The following is a 24,929-nucleotide window of genomic DNA, read 5'->3' as shown; positions in this document are numbered from 1 at the left end:
TGCGCCAGCGCCGCGCATTAAAAACTCCATAATTTTTAATTCCCAATTATTTAATTTAAATTCTCAAATTAATTGAAAAAAAAATAATTAACAGTAGACACAATAAATAAATCGATTATTAAAATCGATAGTCTGAACTTCGATAGTTCTCTGGTATAAAGCCTTTAGTACACAAAGTAAACGTCAGATGTCATCATAGTTTGTTACAAGATGGCGGGTGAGTGAGTGTCCGCGGACGGGACGAGGCCTGGGTAAAAACACGAGGATATTTAGCCTTTAACTTGTGGTGTTTGTGGGTTTCAGATATCTCATTACTGCAAAATGAAGATCTCGAAGGTGCCATGGATGCCCGTAAGTTTATTCAAATTATTTACCACTAATTTACCAGCCAAAGGGGATGTTTGGGTTTAACGTTGGACGGACGGTCAGACAGAGAGAGGAGGGTGCCCACGGCGCCGTAGGTTTACCTTTCAGTTCACTGAAATATATAAGACTTCATAATTACCACATATATTCAAATTTTAATTTTAAAATATAAACCCCGGCATCGTCTGCTGCTGAATGTCTCCTCGGCGCGATCGCCGTACCGCGACCTACGACTCGTTTTTAGGTTATGCGAATTTCACCACAACCCACAACACTCGTCTCAATTCTCTGGCATTCCATCTACACATCACACTCTGCTCAAATTATTTAACCAATCAAAATTTACCAACACCTCCAACTATCAGTATCAGTATCAGCATCGGCACCAACACCCGATACTAAATTAAAAAAAAAATAACTACTCAAGATCTGTTTACTTCCTCAAGGTAATTTAAAAAAAAAGAAACGTAGAAAGTATGACCTTGGTAGTCATTTATTTACGTCATATTTATTTTATAAATTAAATAAAACTTATGCTTGATACTGGAAAAAATAAATATTGACCAGGATTAATCAGCATTATTTTTAAACTTTTTATTTTATTTTATTTTATTTCAGAGTTTGTTGTAATGCAAGATATTTATTATTTGAATTTAACGTAATGCCTGTAAATGATAATTTGAGATAACAGTATGCAAAAAAAAAAACTCGCGGTAAATAGTGATGATAGAAAACAGATGAGACGAGATGAGCAATCCGGTCAGTGGTGTCATCTGGTACCAGCACCAGTAGTACAAATAATTAACGCGTTAGAGGAACAGAGAGCTGATATTGTTGGAGCACAAGTTAAGAGTGTGATGGCTGTAGCTGAGTATCAACCGAAGTGAGAAGAGGGAGTTGTTGGTAGTGAGGTCTTTCGCCTATCAGGGTTACTGATCTCGTCCATCCTCTATTTCCTACTGCCATCTGTTGGTTTCACTTTATAACGGACACTAGTGTGTGCATGACTACACACATCAACATATACATGTATATGTATATGTATATAAATTTCTTAGGGTTGCGTCAAAGTACAGGGTGTCCAAAAGTTCAAACTAAAATACTTCAGGCTCCCCTATTTCCTACCGACAATTCCAGGAAATCTTTCCTGTCAAAAAAATGTTACCGTTAAAAATGCCGGCTCCAATTTGACGACCACTTTTAATTAACTAACTTATATTTATTCTGGACTTAAAATTCTCATCCTTGTTCCTCTGCTCTGGTTCTTCCTCAGTCCATGAACAAAAAAAAGGCAATTGTTTATTTTAATTATTCGCGTGAGCCTGAATGAATGCTGGCATGAGTAATGAGTAGATTCTCATTACGTGTTCGACCCTCTGACGTGGACATATACACGTGACACACACGCGTCTCGGCTTCCTGATTCATACTTCCGTTTAATCCATCGTCTTTAGACTTTACTCTATCCATTGATTCACCTTTAAATACAGTACTACATCCAACTGATATCTAAAATATTATTCATTTCTTGCCGCCAATCTGACAACGACAGGTAATTTTTTTCCCGTTACTTCTTTAGTGTTCTATCGTATAGACTAGGCTGTAAGTGAATAATTGTATGCACTATTATATTTATTTAATCCGATAGAGTTGCGTGTCAGAGACAGTAAGAGGGTTTAAAGGTCATCTACCCCACAATAACTAAACGATAATCGATTGAGCTGTCACAACTGGTCAAGGTTGTACTGATGCCAACTCTCCTTCCTCATTTCTCAACTACGTCGTCTCGGCTTTTCAATTTTCCCCTTTTACAGATTGCCTCCACTTGCTCATTTTTTTTTTATTTTCTTTCTTTACTTAACTTTTATTTTCTTCCTCCATATCCACGACAACCATAAGCATACACTTTATTGTCCGTTTCTCTATGCAGAGGCATTCATACAAATACTAAAATTCCATCCCTCCATAAATATAAATATACATACATATATATATTTTTTAAAACGTACATATTTACAGCGTAACGTTTAATTCCTCGGTATTGTGGTAACGGTTTTGGCGATGTCTCTCTTTTTAAAATATTCGTCTTACCCTCCGCTGTGCACCGCATCGCGCATATAGTTGTAGTGCAGTACATGATTCATAATATATAGTACATATAGAGCAGCTAAATAAGAGCAGAGCAGAGCAGAGCTGAGCAGAGCAGAGCACAAGAGGGAGAGTTCCTTGCCCTTTCAGGATCCTTTCAATTCGGCGGTCTGTTTTTGATAGGAGGCCACGTCTGTCTAGACACTACTACGTGGGGCTGCTGCTACTGCTACTGCTCCAAGCTTTTATAATCGCAACGAAATGCACCCCTCGTATACCCAAAATACCGGTTTCTTTCTTACTTCTTTTTATTATTATTATTTTATTTATTTCCCATTATTCTTATTTATATTACTGCATACACCTTTTTTTCTCATCGAATAGCTCGCCTGAAAATTATCATACTCATACTTATACTCATATATCCCAGCACACGAGTTCTATTTAATCCTTCAATTCTCCGGAGCAATTATCCTAATTAATTAGCTGATGATTAGTGATAGCAGTAATAAATGAAATATGTTATATATTAAATTTAATAATACAATTATATATAAATTGAGTTGTATATTTATAGCGTAATGTGAATAGTTGCGGGTAGCCCGCACTCGCGATACGATTCGCGAGTGCTGAGAGCTGCTAAGCCGATCAGTGGCGCCGCCTGTCTCGATTCTGTACGGCTGCTCGATTATTACATGGCATTCCACGGATGCCACCGAGTTTCTCCCCCTGGTTCCCCGGACTTCACCCGTCGCCGACGGCGTCGTACCGTTTGCTTCACTACTCTCTACTCTACATGTTATATTACTTCTCTCTTGCTCCTTTACTCTTCTTTACTTCCCTGCTCCAATCCAACCCAACATATATATACATATATATACACATATATACATATATATATATATATATATATATATGTACTTCTCCACACTCCACTTCACTTAGTGCTTACTCTCTCACTTGTACACCCTTCTTACCATTGGCTCCGTTACACTCGATTCTCGTTAGAGTTTAGAGACCCAGAGTATACTTTTTGCTTCCATATATATATATATATATATTTATATCAAAGTAATAGACATCGGTTAGTAAAAAAAGAAAATTTTTTAGATGGATAAAAAGTCTAATTATTGGTGAGGTCATTAGCAAAATTTAAAATGTAACTAAATATATAGGGAAATATATATATAAATTGATAGCAGTTTATACATATGTGGGAAGGAATGAAAGGTAGTCAATATATGGAGAGGTGAATAAGTGACGGTAGCCTTCCTGGGAGCACGTCTTCCGCGTTCTTAAGTCTCTTGGTCAGTTCGCCGATATGTCCTGCTGATTTTCTCTCTCTTTACACACGACACACGTTTATTGGTGTCTAAAGTCCTTTGGTTTACAGACGAGAAGGCGATTCAGGTCCACTTTTTTTTCTTCGCTCATATATATAGATATATTTAGTATTTTATTTGGACTTAATCGTACGTACAAGGCAATACTGGTGCACTTGTAACTTCTTGCCAATTGGCAGTCCTCCCCCTCGTGGGAAAGATCCATTACCTCGTCTCTTTATGTCGCGAGTGACTCAGGTCGAAAAAAAAAAATTGATATTTTTTATTAATTCAATTTTTATTTATTGAGACCGAGAATAAACTCAATTATTGGGATAATGGGACTCAGTAAAATTTATTAAAATAAATAAATTTAAAACAATTGAGTTAATTTTCCAGTGCAATGACCTATGTACAAGGGCACTGGGTTACCGCCACTTGAGAATAACCATCCCCTGGTGATGTGAATCCTTCCTGCTTCTCCCTTGGATTGTATACCTAGGGAGAGCTTGATAGAGGGATAAAAAAAGGGTGAAATCTTGAAAAAAAAAAAAGATAAACAATGATTAAATCGTTGTACTGAAAAAAGATTTTTTTTATATAAAAAAAATTAAAAAAAAAAATTGTATCGCTTACATTAAAAAACTTGATTTATTTCTTTTATTATTTAAATTATTTGAAATATTTATAAATTTTTTTTATGAGAAAAAATATTTTTTTACCTCGCTAACGATTAGAGACAACGTGAATGTTAAACGTGTGAACGTGAGAACCGGATTTGCTTAAGTGAATTTTTAAAAAAATATTTATCGTTTTATTTTTTATGTATGTAGAAAAATAAAAAAAAATTAGAGAGTTTAATCAGGATCGTTTGTAGTTAGTCCTTCCGTGATGACGAGGGAAAATGATGGAGGATTTTAGTGTCCTTGCTTACCTACTTTATTTCACGAAGTTAATCTATATAAATAGCATAAGCTGATGGTACATTTAATCCGTGGTTTAATCCTTAATCTTTGATATTTTTATTATTTATGTATTTTAATAGTTTGTAATTTTTTAATGGCCGGTTACTTTTGCGCGGAAAATATTTATTGCTGATGAAATTTTTTGGGCTAAATTATGTACTGCAATTGAGTTATCCTTAGACATGAGAGTTGGAAAAAGTTAATGATCAACTTGAGTTTTCATGGGAAAATGAATATTTTTAGTGTGAGGGTGAGTCATGTTTAGAAATAAAAAATAACTACTCGTGTTTTAGGATTTTTTTTGTTCGGGTAACTTTTGAGTAATGAGAGGAATAAATACTTGAAAATTATCAACTCATATATTTTTATTTATTTATTTTAAAATTTTGAATGATATGCAAAAGGCGGCAAAATGGAGGAATAGATTTTTTTTCAAAATCATTTAAAATCTTCATTTAATTTGAAGTTTCGAAGACTTCTTTTTTCCAAAAATAAAAAATCTTAACTTTGAAATTTCTCATTGATTTCGTACTCAAAATTTCAAACATACTTTTTAAATTTTATTAAAAATATTTTAAAAAACTCAAAATTATTGGAGGCTACTCCATTTTTTCTGAAAGAAATTTTTTTTCGTAGCAATTTAAAATTTTTACTCCAAACGAGAAAAAGTAAAAGTTTCAATTTATCAGAGTTCAAAAAAATTAATTTCTTGTTCTCATTTTGCCCAATTATTTTCCACGCAAAAATTTCCTAAATATAAACCAATAAATTCTCTAATTAATTATTCTTATTTTCCGAACCATGAAACGTAAATTTCATTTTACTATTTTGGATCAAGGAAATAAATTATACTAAGAAAGTGTTTCATTTAAATTTCAAATCAAATTTTTTTTTCTCCATACCTAGATAGTAAATTCGTGAATGAGTGTGAATATAGCAGACATCAGACAAGTATAAAATTATTAATAATTAGATTAAGTAATTAATAAAATAAAATTTTGAAAAAATGCTTACTTGAAAAATTTTGAAATTAATAAGTGCATTTTTTCAATATTTTATTTTTTTAATCATTCACTCTATTTATTTATAATTTTAAATTTGTCTAATGTCTGCTACATTCACACTCGTAATTCGTGATTTTATTTTGAGCAATTAAATTTGAAGAAAAAAATAAACTGAAAAAATGCACATGTAGAAAATTAAAAAGACTATAAGTGCAATTTTTTTAAATATTTTTTTTTATAATTTATCGTTTTTTAAAAAATCAAAAAATTATTAGACGTCGGCTAATTTCAGTATCAAAGTAAATTCTCATATCGCGATTACTCTACAATAATTTCTTACCACAATAATATCAACTCTTTCCAAAAATTCATTCATTAATTTTTTTTCTTACTCTTAAATCAGATGCAGGAGCGGTTACGTAAATTCATAATAAAAATGACGCATCAAACTATAAATAAAAACCGTGGGAATTAAACAATACTATAAATACATATATATATTTTGTCATATCTGTGGACTCTAGATTGTTTGAGTGGGAGCGTCTTCTAAAATGGCTCTCAAGTTAATATCTTAGGGCCCCGGCAACGGCGACTTGTGTGTACCAACAATAGCAATAGCAATAAAACTCGACATGCCCTTACATCTTACACACATTCTTGGACAGTGTGTCAAGCGTTATTTTTAAGCTGACAATTATCCTCAATGACTCGAGACTTTATTCTTGTACATTAGAAATTACTTCAATTAGTCGAACCCCATAAACTCTCCGACTTGACCAATCAAATTCCACTTTTACATTCATCTGCTTTTATTTAAATCCTCCATCAGCAGCAAAAACTCCCCGTCCGTTTATTTAAATCTGAAAAAAAGAGGTTTTAAAAAAGTTATTTTACGAGCATCAGTTATTAGTTCGGTTGTGTAGTAAGGGAGTTAGTAGTAAAAGTACGTCATAGTATCGGCATTAGTAGTAGAAATGGCGGGAGCGTGAGCTTTCATCAACGGCTTCTTTTAGTCTGTCTCGACTACTCTGAATCCAGCAGCAGTAGCATCACCACCACCACCTTTAGCATCAGCATCACCGACATCACCACCACCATCATCCTATAAAGTTTATTCATAAACCCCGCGATGACGTAGTGGTGTTGTACAAAGCTCTCAAGTACGTTCTTTCCACCCCCATCACCCACTTTGCCTCCCCCTGCACCTTTTCCATCCCTTTCCGTTCTATTTCCATTCAGTCTAAACTAGAGACAGACATAAAAAAAAGTCAACTCCACCATTTTTTTTTCTCCTTCTCCTTTCAAGGGAGTCGTCTCCCTTTCACCCTCCAGTCGCTTACCCCGTTAGTTTTCTCCTGCTCGGTAAAATAAAAATATCGATCCATAAGAATTTACTTCCGCATTCTCGGGGCAAAAGGGGAAATCCCTAATTTTTTTCACCAGGTGTCGAGTCTTGCGTGTCGCATTTTTTTTTTTTTTACCGGGACAAAGTTTTTCACCCTCACGAGTGCGACAGAAGTAAAAAAAGGGAGAGAGAATTACTGGGGTAGTTTTGTATATAGCACGCAATACCGTGTCACCGAGTAACTACCTCCCCGATTCATTCTCATCTATATATACGCCAACGTATATATTTATATATATCGACTTTAACGCCCACGCATTTTTTCTACCCCTGAAAACCCGTATTCTTGAGCTCGCAACTTGAACCCTTTATTTCTTCCATTCTTTTATACTCTTAACTTATACTAATATAACTTTCAGAGACGATCACGCCAGTTTAGTGTAAATCAAGGCGCCACGCCTGCTTCCAATCAATGAACTTACTCCGAAACTCATTTATTTAAAATATATTTTTCAAACTTACAGTAATTCATCTGTAAATAAATGAGTAATAGTAATAGTAATAGTAGTTGCATTCATGTCTAGTAAAATCCACGTAATTGCAGTAGTAGCAGCTTTGGTCTATAGATTTACGCGCGCGATGCGTACAAGTCGAATGGTCGGCGTGGTCGACGCACGTTTATCGATCACGGGCGTCAACGTCTCGAGAGTGAGCAGAGACGAGTGATAGAAGGAGAGGAAAAGAGCGAGAAAGAGCCAACTACTACTACTATTACTACTACTACTTCTACTACTACTCCACTTGAAAAACTACTACCAACTAAACCAACAATACAAACGCGAACTAGTACTATCATTGCCACACAGTGGCGCCATTACGTGTCGGTTTTGTGTACTAACTGTCATTGGTTCGCGCGACTTGCGCAAAACTCGTCATATATATGAGTATGTACGTACATAGTATGTACTTACTTGTGCATTACTATATATATATTTATATGTATGTACATATTCTCCCCTTGAAGCCCGCCGTAGAGCGCAACCCGAAGATAACCGAACAAGTACGAGCGCATGATAAAGTGCAAAGACGCGCAGGGGGCGCAAACGGCCAATCGCGTCGACTATACTACTGGTCGCCGGCGACCCGGCGTGTTTCTTCGGCATAAAATACATGTACTATCACTACTGGTTGTCATTAAACCCGCGAATTGTTGCTATTTAATAAACAATTTGTTATTTTGTTTACTCGTGTGCGACAATTGTGACGCAAAGTAAATTTTCAAGGGTGAAATCAGTCGGTGCTGTGTGAAGTAAAGATTTTTCAAGTACTTTTCCTGCCGGTGGAAAATGTACTTTATTTTTTGGGTGGTGGCAACGCACAGGGTGTGTGTCAACTTTTAAATTCTCTGGTGTTTTTTTTTTGTTCAATTATTTACTTTACTTGATTTTATTTTAGTTTTTTTGGTGATCACTGAGGTCGTAGGGCGTAGGGTTGTATCACTTGTTGTAAAATAATTCGGGGTAGTATGGAGGATTTGCTGGATAGAAACTGCAGCAAGCATGGCGGTCCTCCGCGAATCCTGAAGGTTTTTCATAATTTATTTTTTAAAAAATTTAACTTTCATTTTGACGGCGGGTAGTTTTTTTATTTAACATTTTTTTACGACGAAAATTATAAATGGTGAATTTTACGGGATGGGTGGACTGGGGATTCCGCGGCGTAAATTGGGTTTGGAAAATCGATTAAGCAAAAAGGAGGGAAAATTATGAAATGAATTGATTGCAATAATAAATTTGTTTAGACGATTAATTTAATTTATTTAATGGGCATTGATGGGTAATTTATTGATAGCCGGTTTATTTAATGACGATGTTACGTGATCAGTATACGTGTGTTTTAAAGCTCAGGCCAATAAGAAAGCTTCGCCCGAAGAGCTTTCTATGGCCCCTCACGCATGGCCGTTTCGCGGAAGAACCTCGAGGTGTTTCGGTTCAAGGAACCTAGAAAAAGTGGACATAGTCACGAATAAATGTGCACTACGAGTGATATTAATCATAAATTCGGTGTGTTTCCAAGAAAGTATAATATATGTATTCCTAAAATAACTCCTCAGTGGTTTTTTTGTAATTAATCATCAATGTGGTTTTATTAATCATGTGGATACGTCAAGCGTCGACCGTAACATCAAGGTGAGATCAAAGAGCAATGATTGATAATATATAAACTCAAATCTTGTTTATGGAAAGCAAATAAATGAGCGTAAGCGCGCGGGAAAAATTTGGGCGGTCACGCGATTTGTCGCGGGTGGAAAGAACCGGGAGCGAGAGCTGGCGAAGGGTGATCGGGCTCGAGGACTCGGGCTCGAAGGGAAAACCGGGTGGTGGGTCGAAAGGGAATATAAGGGAAGTCGAGGTGAAGAATCTTGGCTCGCACTCATCCCCCAGAATTCGTCCACACGTACACAGACCCTCGAGGGTCCATAATGGTTTGTTATTGATCTAACTCCACGCCTTCCTTACACTTTTCTTCTTTTATCCTGCCGGTTCGTCTTCTTCCTTCTCTCCATCTCCTCTTCCTTCTCCTTCTCCTTATCCTCCTTCTCTCTTCCAACTGTTGTCAGGGAGTCACAAGAGTCTTGAGAGTGGAAAAAGGCTGCCACCAAGGAATTCGCTCCAATCGAAACTCTCCTCTTCCTTTTCCTAGTTTTTTTTTTTATTTTTCATTTATATCGTGAATAAATACTTCTGTGAAAATTACCCTGGTCACAGAGGTCGACTTTTTATTATTACTCTTTACTCTGCTTAAAAATTTCAGTAAATTTTTTATTGATTGTAAAATTGACCCACTCTATTATTTTATTTTAAATCAATTTATTTTATTAAAAAAATAATCCTCGATTTAATATCCACTTGAATAGAATAAAAAGTATTTTTAAATTAAATGTCTTGCTAAAGTTTTCCTCCTACATATATATTTTAGTAGTATATTCTCGATAGATGATATATTGCAAGGCAATTTCAAATTGTCTGAAACCATCACCTCAAACTTCACTCCTATATCCATCTCGTGTAAACTCAAATACATATATACATATATATATACAAGATAGGATCGGAGCTGAGAGCAAACTGAAAGCTTTTCGCAAAACTTGATCGTTCTACCGCACCGTCGAGTCGAACTTTCCAGTTGGATGTTTCCCGCTTGGACCTACTTCTATATGTACTGCCATTATATAAAACACCACCCACTATATGCTGAGTACTAACCCGAATCGTCATTTTCAGACTCCATTTACGCGTTTCCTTCAACACACACACACACATGTATATGCATATATATACAAATCACGAATAAACGCATTTTGATCAACATCCACATTACGTTAGTAATTGAAACATAACAATTTTCCATCTGTTTGTATCCGTGTTTAAATTTAATTAAATTTCGTTTAATTAATTAATTAATTTTTTTCATGTCCGACTTGGCTATTAAATGTATGACGTTTGAATGTGTAATGCGGAGGAAAATTGATTAAATAATATGAGGAGATTTTAGTACGTCATATGACGATAATAATAACGGTGACGATGATTATGACGATGACGATGACGATGATGGGGATAATAAAATCGGAAATCATGAGCATTTGGCATTAATCGAAATTGAAATGTCATCCGGCCGGCATATTCTCGATCAGAATTCCTATCCTTGGAACCACTACTGACCGAGTATCGATAACCAATAACAGTAACATTCCGGCATCAGCATCCTCGACATAAAAAAAAATAAAAATAATGAATAAAAAAAAATAGCCCATTGGATGGAGAGAATATAAAACATAAAAGTAAATGAAAGAAATAAAGGGAAAACGCAAAAGCTGAGCCAGAGCCAGAGGCTGAGGCAGAAGCAATCGCAGAAGAGAAAAAAAGTTTTGTGTGTAGAGTCAAAAAAAAAAAACAAGGGAAAATATAAGAAAGGGTGCACACACATGACCCTGAACCCGGGGGTGCGAAGGAGCTGGTAGAAAGTGGCCTCGACTCGGGTGGTTAGAGAGAACGAGAGAGACAGAAATGAACGTAGACGACGAGGAGTACGGAGGTATATATACTACGGGATCAATACTCCCGCGTCTTGCGATCATTCATCTTGCCACGCCCCTCTGCTCTCTTCACTCTCTCTTTCGCTTGACTCTTTTCCTCTCACTCTCCCTCGAGACGACCAAGATTTCACCCTTACACACATACACACACACACACACACACACCCTATGACGTCTCTATCTCACTTACTTCCTTTATTTTACTCCCTTACTCTCTTCAATACTTCCAGAGATACTCGCACGACAATCCAAGTCTTGGCGCCCTTACAATTAAATCTTTTCCCGCCCAATCAAAAACTTTTTTTTCCCGCTCACGTTTATTTAGTTCTCCTAAAATCTTCTGAAAATTAATCTCACCAACAATTGTAACAAAACTGAAATGAAATTTATTTTTTTTCACAAAATTCAGTTGAATCTGATCAGGATCAAGTCTGTCTGGGACACGTGCCAGGGTTCAAAGAAAAAAAAATTCAGGCCCTTGGGTAGATACGCTGATGGCGTGCACTGATAGTAAACCGAATCGGACAAACGTTTCTCAATATATATATAAATATATCAATATATATAAGTCGTAGACTCACGAAATCGCTTCAGTTGACAATATCCTTATTTTGCCCAAGGTCGAGTACTTGTTGGCTGGTTCGTCGTCGGAATTCTCAAGCTCGTCTTTACGTCGGTTGTCGACGTCTTTGTGGACGAAATTGAGATCTCACGGGTCAGGGAATAATGATTAGATTGTACAGACGGTCTTTACTATATAACTACCGACTGGGACTCCGACGTATTGACAATGACGTAGATGTAGTTGTAGTTTAAGTTTGAGTTGGCTTAGTCCTATTGTTAATTCGATTAATCGATAATTTATTTGATTGAAATGGTTTGATAATTATTGGTTATTATTGTGTTGCTGCAGAAGAGATGGCGAACAGGATGGGGACGGAGATCGACTCGGGAAATAGCGGATACGATCAACAACGTGACGGTGAGGGCGACAGGGGCGGCGGTGATGAGGGCGGAGGATATCCTTATCCACTCCATCCAATGGCGAGATTGCAGCAGTACGCGACATGTGAATTGCCCTACAACAGGTAAGTTTATCATTACAATTATCATGATTCATTAATTAAATTAATAATAATAATAATAATTAAATTAGGATTTATATTCTGGGCGAAATTGGTAAGACTTGACGTTAAAATTAACAAGACGAGAAAGAGTAAGAGTCAGACCAAATATACTCGGTGTGTCAGCGTCGCGGCGCGCGATTCTGTCTTCCTCTTTTCCTCTTTCTTTCTCAATTTTAAAACAAAATATTTGTCTCTGTCTCTCTGCCGGTCCGGTTAGGTCTAGTCTCTAGTCTCTAGTCTCTAGTTCTATTGCTATTTCTTATTCCGTATGCCCGTGTGTTGGTTAATTTTGCGAATTCAACACGGGCGCTTAGAGAACCGCGAGAGGTCAACGTCATCGTCCGGGCGCCACAGCTACACCAGCTACAAGACTCGTCCAAGTTAACTTACTGAAAAAGTTTAAGTTTAAGTACTGGTATAAAATGTAGACGTAGACGTAGACGACGACGACGACGTGTAGTAAGACCGCCGACCTAAATACCACCGGACAATTTATTTTTATTCGCCGGGGGATTATAACTGCCACAGGAATTTTATTTAGTCCTACTCTAGCGAGACCGAGTGACCTCTTTAACGTCTGTCTATGCAAACAATATTTTTTTTATTTTTATTACGTCGTATTTATATCTATTGTGTATTTTAATTCGGGCCCCGGTTTAATTGACACCCCGTAACTTTTTTTGCGGGAAAAAAAAAGAGGGAAAGTTTGAAATTTTTTCGAGTTTCATTTTACTGTCGCAGGTGCCAAAATTCTGCAGACCGTGTAATTAAACTTATGTTTCGTAACACTTGTGTAGCCTTAGAGAGTTTCCAATTATCTGAGGGTTGATGTTACCACTTACATCCACCACCTTTTTCAATACTTTTTTTTTTCATGCCGGGTTATTCACTCGTCAAAAAACTCCTCGCTGACCACCTGTACACTAAAATATCTGACCTGTCTCTTATTTTAAAGGCTTTTAAAAATATATACATATACATATTTAAAAGTATGTATTTTTAAATGCTGATAAATATATTTATATTATTAAAATATATGAGTTTAAGTATAAATTTAGAGAGTAGTGGTACGAGTAAGAAGAAGATGAGTAAGCTTTTATAATAATATTTAAGGAAATGCGTTATAATATTAAGCCACCCACGAAAAGCAAGCCGAGAAAAGCTCTCGCGAGTCTTTTTGCTCTATAATTCGTGTCGTCTTTCTTAGATGTAGATGTAGATATAGATATAGATATAGATACAGATATTCTCTCTTTATTTATCTATTTTGCGATTCGCACATACATATATATGTATATACATAAATATATAAATATATACAGTGATCCAGTAATAGTTCAGGTTGTCTACGTTCCGTCTGGTCCAGACTTTGACACTCGAGTTCATTTAACTTGCGCCTTATCTTATAATCCAATTTATACTCCATTATTTATTTTATGTCCTTAAACATCATTTATTTTTCATTCATGCTGGAAATTTATTATGAACACGATCAGAATTATCGCGGAAAATGGATCCGAGTAAAGGGGTCGTGATACCGAGTGCGGACATGTTATGTAATATATGTACGCAAGGATCCGTCATCTCGATAAAATGTATGAGTATATTTGCACTTGAATTTATTACCTGAATACTAGAAACTACTTACACATCGTTCTTATTATTGTTATCGTACGATCATTGAATGACGAGGCCGTTATCGGGAACTAACATCATCTTCACGTACTTATTTTGTTTAGTGCAGTTTAACGATCGTTACTCATTCTGATACAATATAGACACTGGTGTACACGAGATCTCGTGTACACTATATTACTTTTACATATATATATATGGAAAGGTCAATTTGTGATGAATAAGATTGCGCATTATTGCACAAAATAATGCAACCTTCCGTTTGAATTTTTAACTAAAAAAATATCGTTGCTAAAAAAAAAATTATCTGAAGCTGATAAATTTTTTTTTTTATTTTAAATATGTAGGGGAGGGCAAAATGAACTACTTTTTTTTAAATTTCTATTTGTTACTTGGAAAATTATTTTTCAAAAATTTGAAATTCCCGGGATTTATTTCAGAAATTTTTTTTAAACTCTCACATTTGTATCATATATTTTGAAAATTTAAAAAACGTATTTTGGGAAAAATCCAACACCATTTTTGAGAAAAAAAATTTTTTTTTGTTTGAAAGAATTAGTTACGATTTAAAAAAAAATGGGGCAACGATCAGCTCAGAGTCCGCGCAATTTAAAATTAAAAAAAAACATCATTTTCTTTTTTCAACGATTCGTTATACTGAGAACTGAAAAAAGTCGACTTGAGGTAAAATGAGCCGCAATTATAAAAAAAATTTTTAATTGGCCGCACCCTGAGCTGATCATCTTGCCCCATTATTTTTTACAGTAACGAAGCATTTAAAAAAAAAACGATTTTTTTTATGTCTCAGTAATGGCGTCTTATTTTTCCCAAGTTCCCCTACATTTTTTTAAGCTACTCCATTTTTCCCGCAAAAAAATCCGCCAATTAATAATGAGGTTTTTTTTACTTTCTATGAATATAAAAAACAATTAATAGATTAAATTTGTTAATAAAAAACGTCACGTAGATTTTTAAAATATTAAATAAAAATAGTTATCAGTTAATTCATAGAAAGATTATAATTGTATACGTAAATGAATTTGTAGAATGATAAAAGTATCACACGTGTATTTGTAAGAGTAATCTGGCGCCAATGGTTACATGCAAATCTTTTATAATATAATATAATAGAATAAAAGTATAAGCGATGATTAGATAGTAAGAGAACACAGACGTTATATACTAGTATAAATTTTAATTACTAACGTTACATATGACGTAAGTCATGTAAAAATGACTCTTATAAATGTGATGTATGAGTGTTTAAAAAAATGTTACATTTTTGCTCACTATATATTTATAAATATATATATATGTTCGTATAAAAGTATCTTGTTACACTCGCGATAAGATTGTGATAATTTGCAAGTAGATCACGTTCAAGTGCGCAAACAAATTTGTTTTTAGCGAAAAAATTTTTTAGTGGGCGGATTTCAGTTTATAAATGGAGGAGACTTAAATGTTTAAGGGATAAAATAAAAGATAATAAAAATTGTGAAGAGAGAGAGAGGGAGAGACAGAGAAAAAAAGTATGAGCAGGAGCAGCAGCCGGCTGTCGGCTTTCCACACCCGTCAGTTCTTCTCCTCCCTTACTGTACTGCTACTAATTTTTCATCTCTCTCAGTGGTGCTTGCACGCACAAGGGAGTAGTAATCCGTGTGCATTTACGACCCTCCGGGCCCTTACATTACGCCGCGACGACTACGATGACGGAGACTATGACGACGAGGGGGACGTGTTGGTAAAGGGGCAGGTGTGTGCCCTCGCGCGCCGGTTCCAGCGCCGCAATAACCAGACCCGGCACATTTAAACGAGAAAGAAGGAATGAAAGCGAGAAAGAGAGAGAGAGAGAGAGAGAGAGAGAGGGTTTTGGTAGTATGGAGGAAAAAAAATATATAAAAATTATGTTAGTGAGTGAGTGAGTAAAAGAGATGGATAGTTTGTGGAAAGAGCCAGCGCGTGCCGCCGTCGACCATCCGGAGGCCAGGTGTAGACTTTATCCATTTTGCCGGCGTTACACACCCTACTGAGACGCGATTCCGATGCACCCGGGTGGCGTACCGCGATTCCAGGGGTTGCTGACACTCGCCAACCTTATACTGTACTAATACTACAAACTATATTATTTGTGTGTATATACTACAGTATATTGTACTACATACTACATACTATACGTATAGTAAGTGCTGTAGTATGTACTTTTTTAGAGGAATTCTGTGGTTAAATATTTCAGCACCACTACTAAACTTGATTATCAACTTTATTTTTGTACATCAAACGACGATAATATCCATACGCGATGACATTAATATCTATATAATAATTTCATTATGTCACAGATAATAAAAATATGTTTTTTAAATTTTTAAAATACATGGGATCAATTTCTTTTTTTTTTTTTTTTTATTCAAAATCTCATTGAATATTTAATAATTTTTTCTAAAATCGGGAATCATAAATTTTTTTTTAAGAAAAATTAAAGCTTATGGTTAAAAATTTCTTATTATAATTTTTTTTAAATGCATTTTTAATTAATTTTTTTATTAAAAAATCAGGAACGTCTAGTTCTCTGTATTTTTATAAAAAAATATTTAGAGAAAATTTTAGTTATCTAAAAAAATATACGTCGATTTTTTACAAAATGAACATTAAAAAAGTAATTAAAGATTTTATTGAACAAGGATAAAAAAAAATTATCAGTATATTTATATATTAATAGCAGCAATTAAATATGAAAAAGTAATTCTTCACTGTTCAATTTTGACTTACAAGTATTAATATATCAATAAAATTACAAAAAAAAATTAAATTCGTTTTAAAAAATTATTTTCCATTAAGCACTTGGTCAAAATAATTTTTTTCATAAAAAAAAAAAAAAAAATAATGCTTCCGTTGTGACAGTGTATGACATTTCTGTGACCAGGATTAATATATCAATGAAATTACAAAAAAAAACTTAAATTCGTTTTAAAAAAATATTTTCTATTAAGCACTTGGTAAAAATAATTTTTTTCATAAAAAAAAAAAAAAAAAAAAAATAATGCTTCCGCTGTGACAGTGTATGACACTGCTGTGACCAGGATTCGAACCTGGGTTGCTACGGCCACAACGTAGAGTCCTAACCACTAGACGATCACAGCTAATGGAAGCGTTGGAAATTCTCTGCTTTATTTCGAACTTGTTCTTACTCCACACTCTACTTGCTAACTCAGCCGTAACGGCGCAACTCTCGATATAATATATATATATACATATACATATATAACTCGCAGGGATAAATTTAATACAACTAAAGTCGCTATTTAATTTTTCTTATAAACAATTAAATATAACAATTTTTCATATTATTGTTGTAATTATTATGAACAACTTGAAATATATATATAAAAATATATATGTACTTGTTACATATTTAAAACTCCGAAACATTAAATGAAACGTGTTACTAAAATAAAAATAAAAATAAAAAATTTATAAATGGCGTCACCGTCTACCTCGTCATCACGAGGGCGTTATATTTTGGGGTTTTACTTTACTACTATATAAATATAACACATTACATCGGTGTAGTTATATAGCGTAGTACTATACATACTATAAAAGAGTGGGTGACGACTTAACTTTCCATTCGACTTTGACAAACGTCCCGACCTTTTACCGCTTATTCAACAAAACCTGCAAACGTTTAAATTGTTACTAAATATTTTCTTTTTAACCATACGCACATATATGTAAACATATGTACATGCGTAAGGGAAGGCGGGGAAAATTGAATCGCTAAGGAAATAATGGATTTTTGTGCATTCGAATGGGGCGATTTCTTTTATTGATTTTCATTTTTGGTAATTAAACTAAATTTTTAGTTGCTATAGAGAAAATGTTTTTCCGGACGGGGAAAACAGGCCACTCCCTGAAAAAGTAAAAAATTGTTTTTACTTAAAAAAAATGACTAATGAAATTGTTTATAGGGTAGAAGTACCATTTGTGGCCATTGCTCCATTTTTGGACATTTAATATTTTATTTTAATTAATGAAAAAGTATTAAATAAAATTTTCACTTCTATAGTGGGATAAAAGTATATGTGAACATTTAAAAAATTAATTATGCCCTTGCGCATTTTACAAATTATTTTATTCAAAATTAAGTGGCCAAAACTGTACTAAAGTGGTCAAAAACTGTACTTCTACCCTATCGAATCTGAAAAAATAAATTTGCAATACTGTTAGAAATAAAAATGTCGAAAAGAAAAAATAAATGACTTATATAAAATTAAAATATAGTGAAAAAGTCAGCGTATAATTTTTTTTTGGGTAACAATATATCGAGTCCACTGAAAAATTTTTGAAAAAAATTTCGGGACACCCAAAAGTGTACAAAAATGAATATATGAGTAACAAAAGACGATTAAAAAGTACAATACTGGAGTTAGCCGACGTCCAATAATTTTTCGATTTTTTTTTAAGCAATAAATTATTAAAAAAAAAGTATTTGAAAAAATTGCACCTATAGCTTATTAAATTTTCTACATGTGCATATTTTTAGTTTTTTTTTTTTTTTAATTAAATTGTTGAAAAAAAAATCCAAAAATTGTCAACTGTCTGCTAACTTCGGGATCATTAAAAATTAATTTTGGAAAATAAAAATTTTTTACCAAATTTTCAGTGACCGCTTCTGCCAGCCCTTCCGCTGTATAATTTTTTTCTTTAATTTTAAAACCGGCAATTTTTCAACCACCTCGCAATCATTTTTCATTGTTCAAACTCGGTAAAATCGATCAAGTTAAACATCTGGAACAGTAGGTAGTTTTTACTTGACGCGAATTAAAATAAAGTGCGACATTTACTAAGTGCTTTCCTGTCTCTTTACCCGACACATCTCGTCCCATTTTCCTTCATTTAATTATTAAACAAGTCTGAGAGTTTAGCCTCCGACTAGTTTGACCTTTCTTAAAACAATATATATCCTATTCTTACTGGTCGTTATTATCAACCCGTTATGTAGCTTCAGGGAGTACCACTCGCGAGATGTGTCAACGTGTCTAAACCACCTCATCTTCGTTCTTCTTATTAACCTACATATTTATTAAAACAATATTACTATCGTATGAAAAAAAAAATTGTTAAAATTTTGTTAGCTTCTCTAAAATTTAAGTTTACTTGTATTTCAACGGTCTTGATTCATGGAACTGTCCACGGAGTTATATCATGTTACGTTTGAACGTACAACAGATCGTGTTAAGCCTCAACTAAACTTTTGCAAGGTAACCGAATATATGTCTATGTCCAGCAATACCCGTCAAACGTTTTTATTTATTTATCCTTCACATCAGCTAATATAAATAAAACTACGACAACCATCAAATTTATCCACCCATCCGTGTTTCGCAGCTTCGTGCATTCGCTATATTCTATCTTACGTCCCCAGTTGCTAAAAAACAGGGATTCTCATTTTTTTATCGATACATTTAATAATAATGTGATCCTGAAGTTAACAGACAATTAACAATTTTCGGATTTTTTTTTTCAACAAATAGATTACAAAAAAAAATAAAATAAAAAAATGCACATGTAGAAAATAAAAAAAAATATAGGTGCAATTTTTTAAAACATTTTTTTTTTATAAAAAATAATTATCTTTGATAAATAGATTGAAATTAATTATAAATAATTATAAAAAAATATTTGAAAAAATTGCAGCTATAGTTTGTTAAATTTTCTACATGTGCATATTTTTATATTAATTTTTTATTTAAATTGAGTCGTTGAAATAAAAATTCGAAAATTTTTAACTGTCTGCTAACTTTAGGATCATAAATAATTAATATTGGAATTTAAAAATTTGAATTTTCGCGGGAAAAAAAAATTAAATTTTCTAAAAAAATCCGTTTTTGATCCAAGAAATTGATTTGTTGTAAATTTTCAATAGTTTTTTTTGGCTAAAGGAATTAAAAATTTATTTAATGAATGTGAATGTAGCAGACATCAGACAAACTTAAAATTATGAATAAATGATACTGAAGTTAGCCGACGACCAATAATTTTTGGATTTTTTTTTAAACAATAAATTATTAAAAAAAAAATATTTGAAAAAATTGCACCTCTAGTTTATTAAATTTTCTACATGTGCATTTTTTTTTTTTTAAATAAAATCGTTGAAACAAAAATTCGAAAATTCTTAACTGTCTGCTAACTTCAAGATCATAAATAATTAATATCGGAATTTAAAAATTTGAATTTTCGCGGGAAAAAAAAAATTTATTTTCTAAAAAATTCGTTTTTGATCCAAGAAATTGATTTGTTGCAAATTTTCAATAGTTTTTTTGGCTAAAGGAACTAAAAATTTATTTAATGAGTGTAAATGTAGCAGCCACCAGACATCAGACAAATTTAAAATTATGAATAAATAGAGTAAATAATTTAAAAAATAATATTTATAAAAAATGCACTTAGTAATTTTTAAATTTTTTAAATTTAATTTTATTAATTATTTTCTCTATTTAATTATAATTTTAAATTTGTCTGATTTCTGCTACATTCACACTCATATTTAATTATCGTAATTTTTGATAAAAATAAAATTTATTTATTCCAAAATATATAAAAAAAATAACAAATTCTCCTAATATCGAAATCAATAAAAAAATATTTTAAAAATGAAATGTTTTTTGTCATAAAAAATTGAAAATTTTGATATACAAATTTTTGGACCACTTGTATTTCATTCAGCCATTTAGTAATTTTTGCTTATTATTATTTTCTGTGTATAAATAAATTAAAACATTTGTAATATCTGGCCCTTACTTTTTAAAAATGATCTTAATCTTAAATTCTCTCCCTATTTAAAAAAGATAAGGATCTTAACTTTCATTTTATTATTCATGCCATAAGTTGATATTTTTTCGGTCATGTTATAGACATTTAATGAGTAGAATAAATTTTATTTATCTTCATTATAAATCAAACACTATTTTTTTAATTTAAAAAATTATATTATTTATTTGAATGCTTTAGTTATCCCAAGTCTCAATAAATAAAATAACATTTCGGTTTGTTTTTACCCCAATACGCGAAACAATTAACTATATATTGAATAAAACCACAAATTCTGTTCAATATCATAAAATAGATTAAACTAGTCGATATTGGATGAGTATAAAAATATATATAGATATAAATTAAAAAATGTCAAAGTGAATTCAATATCTGGTTCGCCATCAGTAAAGTTTCCATTTATTTGATATTTCAAACAAAAACATGCAGTAGACCTTTCTCAAATTTGACTTCTTGTCGTTGTAAAAACTGCGAGACAGGCCTTGTACTTTTTTATTTTTTTCTTTGCTTTGCTTTTTTATTTTATTTTTTCGTGTCCCCTCACTCAGAACTCGGGATCCAGCTCGACGTAGACTCCAACACTTTAGCTTCACTTTGCTAGTATTTGGCCAGCTGTCGTATCCTTTCGATAAACTTTATCCTCATTTTCCAATTTATATTTCTGTTCAAAAAAAAAATAATCATTTTTAAATATTTTGAACTTTGACATCCAATATACCCGAGTCGAAATATTAGACGTAAATTGAACGTTTTCAACGTTTTGAACGTAAATTGAACGTTTTTAACGTTTTGAACGTAGATTGGAGTATCATAAATTGAAAACATATGTATCATAAAACTAAAACCTATTTATACTTCCAATAAGAAAACATAAGCATACCAAAAAATTTTTTTTATCGATTTTGTACTCCTGGATTATAATGACGTCAATTTCCTAAAATTTTGTCGTCCGCTTTTCTGGCTCTTAAATAAAGAATTCGTATTTTGAAAAAAAATTTTTTCAGTTTCATACTTCTATCTTTAACACTATATATGTATATCTGTTCACATATTATGATATAAAGATGATGAAAATTATGATTACAAATATTGAAATAAATTAATTGATGTTATCATAAACTAAAATCATAACTCATGTAATTACCAATTTTTTATGAACCAAAATACAAATAAATCGTTCAATTTACTTTCGAAACGTTAAAAACGTTCAACTTACGTTTAAAACGTTAAGAACGTTGAACTTACGTCTAATATTTCGACTCGGGATAATAATTGATATTTTATTCAGCTGAAATGTTAATGTGACATGACAAAATATATATGTTATATAAAACTTCTTTATAACTTCGACCCTTAATTTATTTTGACTTCACGAAGTCCAGTTGGTGAAACGAAAAAAAGTAAAAAATTTTTGACAGACCAGGTGTTGGAAGTTCTATTGGCTGAGTTTATTCGCAATACTTATTCGCGGGAGCCAGGTTTATATTTAATTTATAGAAAGAATTGAAGACGAAGATAAAGACAGACAAAGATGAAGTTGATGTTAAGTATATATATTAGCGTACATGTCGAGGGAACTTTCTTGACTACATAAGTCGAAAAAAGGACGCGACTAGTTTTAAGTTGTAAAGGAGAAGTATAAAACAGCTGCAGTGTGGGCTACACACACCACCAAATTTTGATATATATATTTATATTCGAACAGACGTACACTTTTGATTGTGGCACGAGCCCTTCGTGGCATGTGTTTTACTTCTTCCTGCCTTCAACTTCAACTTTAAGTTCTATACTAACTTCCAAGGTGCTTTTTATTGCCTCGAGCTGATATTTTTTTCCCCGATTCGCGAGTCTTGGAAGTGTTTCAAACAATCAACCTTTCTTAATTAACTCGGTACATTTTTAGTACTTACTTTAAAATTGTTTTTTTTTTTTTGGAGTAATCGGAAATTTATTTTGACATTCGTGAAAAAAATTTGAAATTTGACGGCTGGAATTTCTGTTATATTTTGGGGGAATGAAATTAAAGTCAATTTTTTTTGTTTGAAATCAAACGCAATGGAAAAAATTTTTTTCAATTGGTTTTGTATCCATTCTGTTGAATTGTAAAGGAAAAATATTTGTACTAAAAATTATTACAATTTATTTTTAAAAAATTGTAATGAGAAAAATTATATTCAGAGCTGAAGCTTTGAGGCTTTAATATTTTTTATGAATGATAGGCCACAATATTTCCATTAATTCAGTTTAATTTTTTTAATTACAAACCCGCTTTTTTAATTTAACATCGAAATCAGTCTTTCAATTTTTATGAAAGAAAACATTTTTTAAATTTATATTGGGATTTATTTCAAATAATTTTTATATCAAAATTACATGGCGGGTTCTGATCAAAGCTTCTGTATAATAAATTTTTCTAATACACTTTTAATAATTTAATTCGTTATAAGACTCAAAAAACCTCAAAATGTCTCTCCCTCAGAAATCAGAAGCTTAAAAAACTTTTCAAATTCCCCGGAAAAATTTTAGCTTTTATTTTTAAAAAATCGTAAATTTGTGAGGTAATTAGTGACTTTGAATACAGGCAGATAATTTTACGGTATTTTTTGCATCAAAAATTTTTTAGAAAAATTACTATAGCCACACGGAAAAAAATGAACTATATAAATTGAGAATGACAAGTAATATAATGATAAAGTGATCAGTAAAAATAATCATTCTAAATAGTAATTTTTTCGTTTATGATTCAAACGTGAATAATTACAGGATAAGTATGAAAATTTACTGTCTATGTAAGAAAAATTACTATTTGAACTTTAAAAATCGTAACTGATACTTAAAAAATAGACGACACGTATTATAAAATTTACTATTTGAATGTTAAAATTCCCCATATTGACAACCGGGTTCCGGGTTATAATTTCAAATAGTAATTTTTAAAGTTTTTTTTTTCCGTGCATAGTAACATTAAGACAGTATGGAATTATTGTACAAATTACCGATACTTTAGAAATTTAAAAAATACGTCGAACAGAATTTACAAGGCGCATTGTAATTTTGACAAACCAACAGATAAAATTTATACCAACTGCATAGTAAAATTTGTTAGGTTAAATCAGAATATTTAGTATGCAGTTGGTATAAATTTTATCTGTTGGTTTGTCAAAATTACAATGCGCCTTGTAAATTCTATTCGATGTATTTTTAAAATTTCTACAGTATCGGTAATTTGTACAATAATTCCATACTGTCCTCATGTTACTATGACTCTAGTAATTTTTCTATAAATTATTGATGCAAAATATACCGCAAAATTTTCTGCGTGTATTAAATAAATAAAATTAATTAATAAATATTTCACAAGAACAAAATCTTGAAACTCGATAATTATTTAAGAATTCTTCTTAGTTACTGAAATAAAATTTCCACCGCGTAATAAAAAAATGTAAAACCTAACAAGCATCAATAAAAAAAGTGCAGTATCTGGTGAATTGACTGGCGAAGCACCTTGCTTACATACAGGGTCATAAAACCCCGAGTATTACTGCTTACAAGCATAACACGTGCCCACAAGGTACACACAGCAAGACTCATTACGCACTCAACTCAGTATGTACATTCATTGATGTAATTACCCTCCGTAGTCCTTCTCGGCGTAGTTGATATGAGCCCTCGCGTGTATGTACCGTAAACCAAGACCACGATCATCGCGTTTACGTGATCATCACCACATTCTGCCAAATAAATTATTCACCAATGCAGCTGTCCAGCAGTTTTATTTTGTTCTCTGTATTATATCATTACTTACTTACATATATTTATTTTATTTTATTAAATGCTACGAAAATTATGCGATTGAATTGTAATGTGGGTTAAATAAATAATACTGAATGCAAGTACCATCCAGGAATCCAATGCAAGGCAAATGTGACTCGCATCTGTTGCGGTTTCTGTTACCAAAGAAAAATTAATGCAGCCCTATACTGTCTCTCCTCTCTTTCTCTCTTTCTCTTTCTCTTTTATTTTCAATACATTGATACGTATAACTAAGTACACATGCGAACAATTTAATGCCTTTAGCTCATGCTGGCAGAACCTCGCGGGCTAAACGCATCTGCTCCGATAAAGTGATTTCGCATTGTACTTTATT

At 32.6% G+C, this 24,929-nt stretch overlaps 1 protein-coding gene and 1 non-coding gene across 5 annotated transcripts in view; one reads left to right on the top strand and one right to left on the bottom strand.

Moving 5' to 3' along the window:
* The window catches only part of LOC130672681 (serine/threonine-protein phosphatase 4 regulatory subunit 1-like), a 107,867-nt gene that overhangs the window by 38,487 nt on the left and 44,451 nt on the right, over positions 1 to 24,929 (top strand). For 2 of the 4 annotated variants that reach the window (XM_057477354.1, XM_057477353.1), the window contains exons 3-4: positions 304 to 351; positions 12,103 to 12,277. In XM_057477354.1, coding sequence (XP_057333337.1) covers positions 304 to 351; positions 12,103 to 12,277 — 223 coding nt within the window. Of the gene's footprint in view, positions 1 to 132; positions 218 to 302; positions 352 to 12,102; positions 12,278 to 24,929 lie in introns of those variants that run through there. The other 2 variants (XM_057477355.1, XM_057477356.1) reach the window with 2 other exon arrangements.
* Positions 17,020 to 17,091, bottom strand: Trnah-gug (transfer RNA histidin (anticodon GUG)). The gene has a single exon. It is a non-coding gene; the product is annotated as a tRNA-His (tRNA).

This window comes from Microplitis mediator, chromosome 8 (assembly GCF_029852145.1).
Source record: "Microplitis mediator isolate UGA2020A chromosome 8, iyMicMedi2.1, whole genome shotgun sequence".
In the NCBI taxonomy this organism is placed as follows: Eukaryota; Metazoa; Arthropoda; class Insecta; order Hymenoptera; family Braconidae; genus Microplitis; species Microplitis mediator.
Note: the sequence above shows the minus strand (reverse complement) of the source record. Positions and strands in the feature narration are given on the sequence as shown.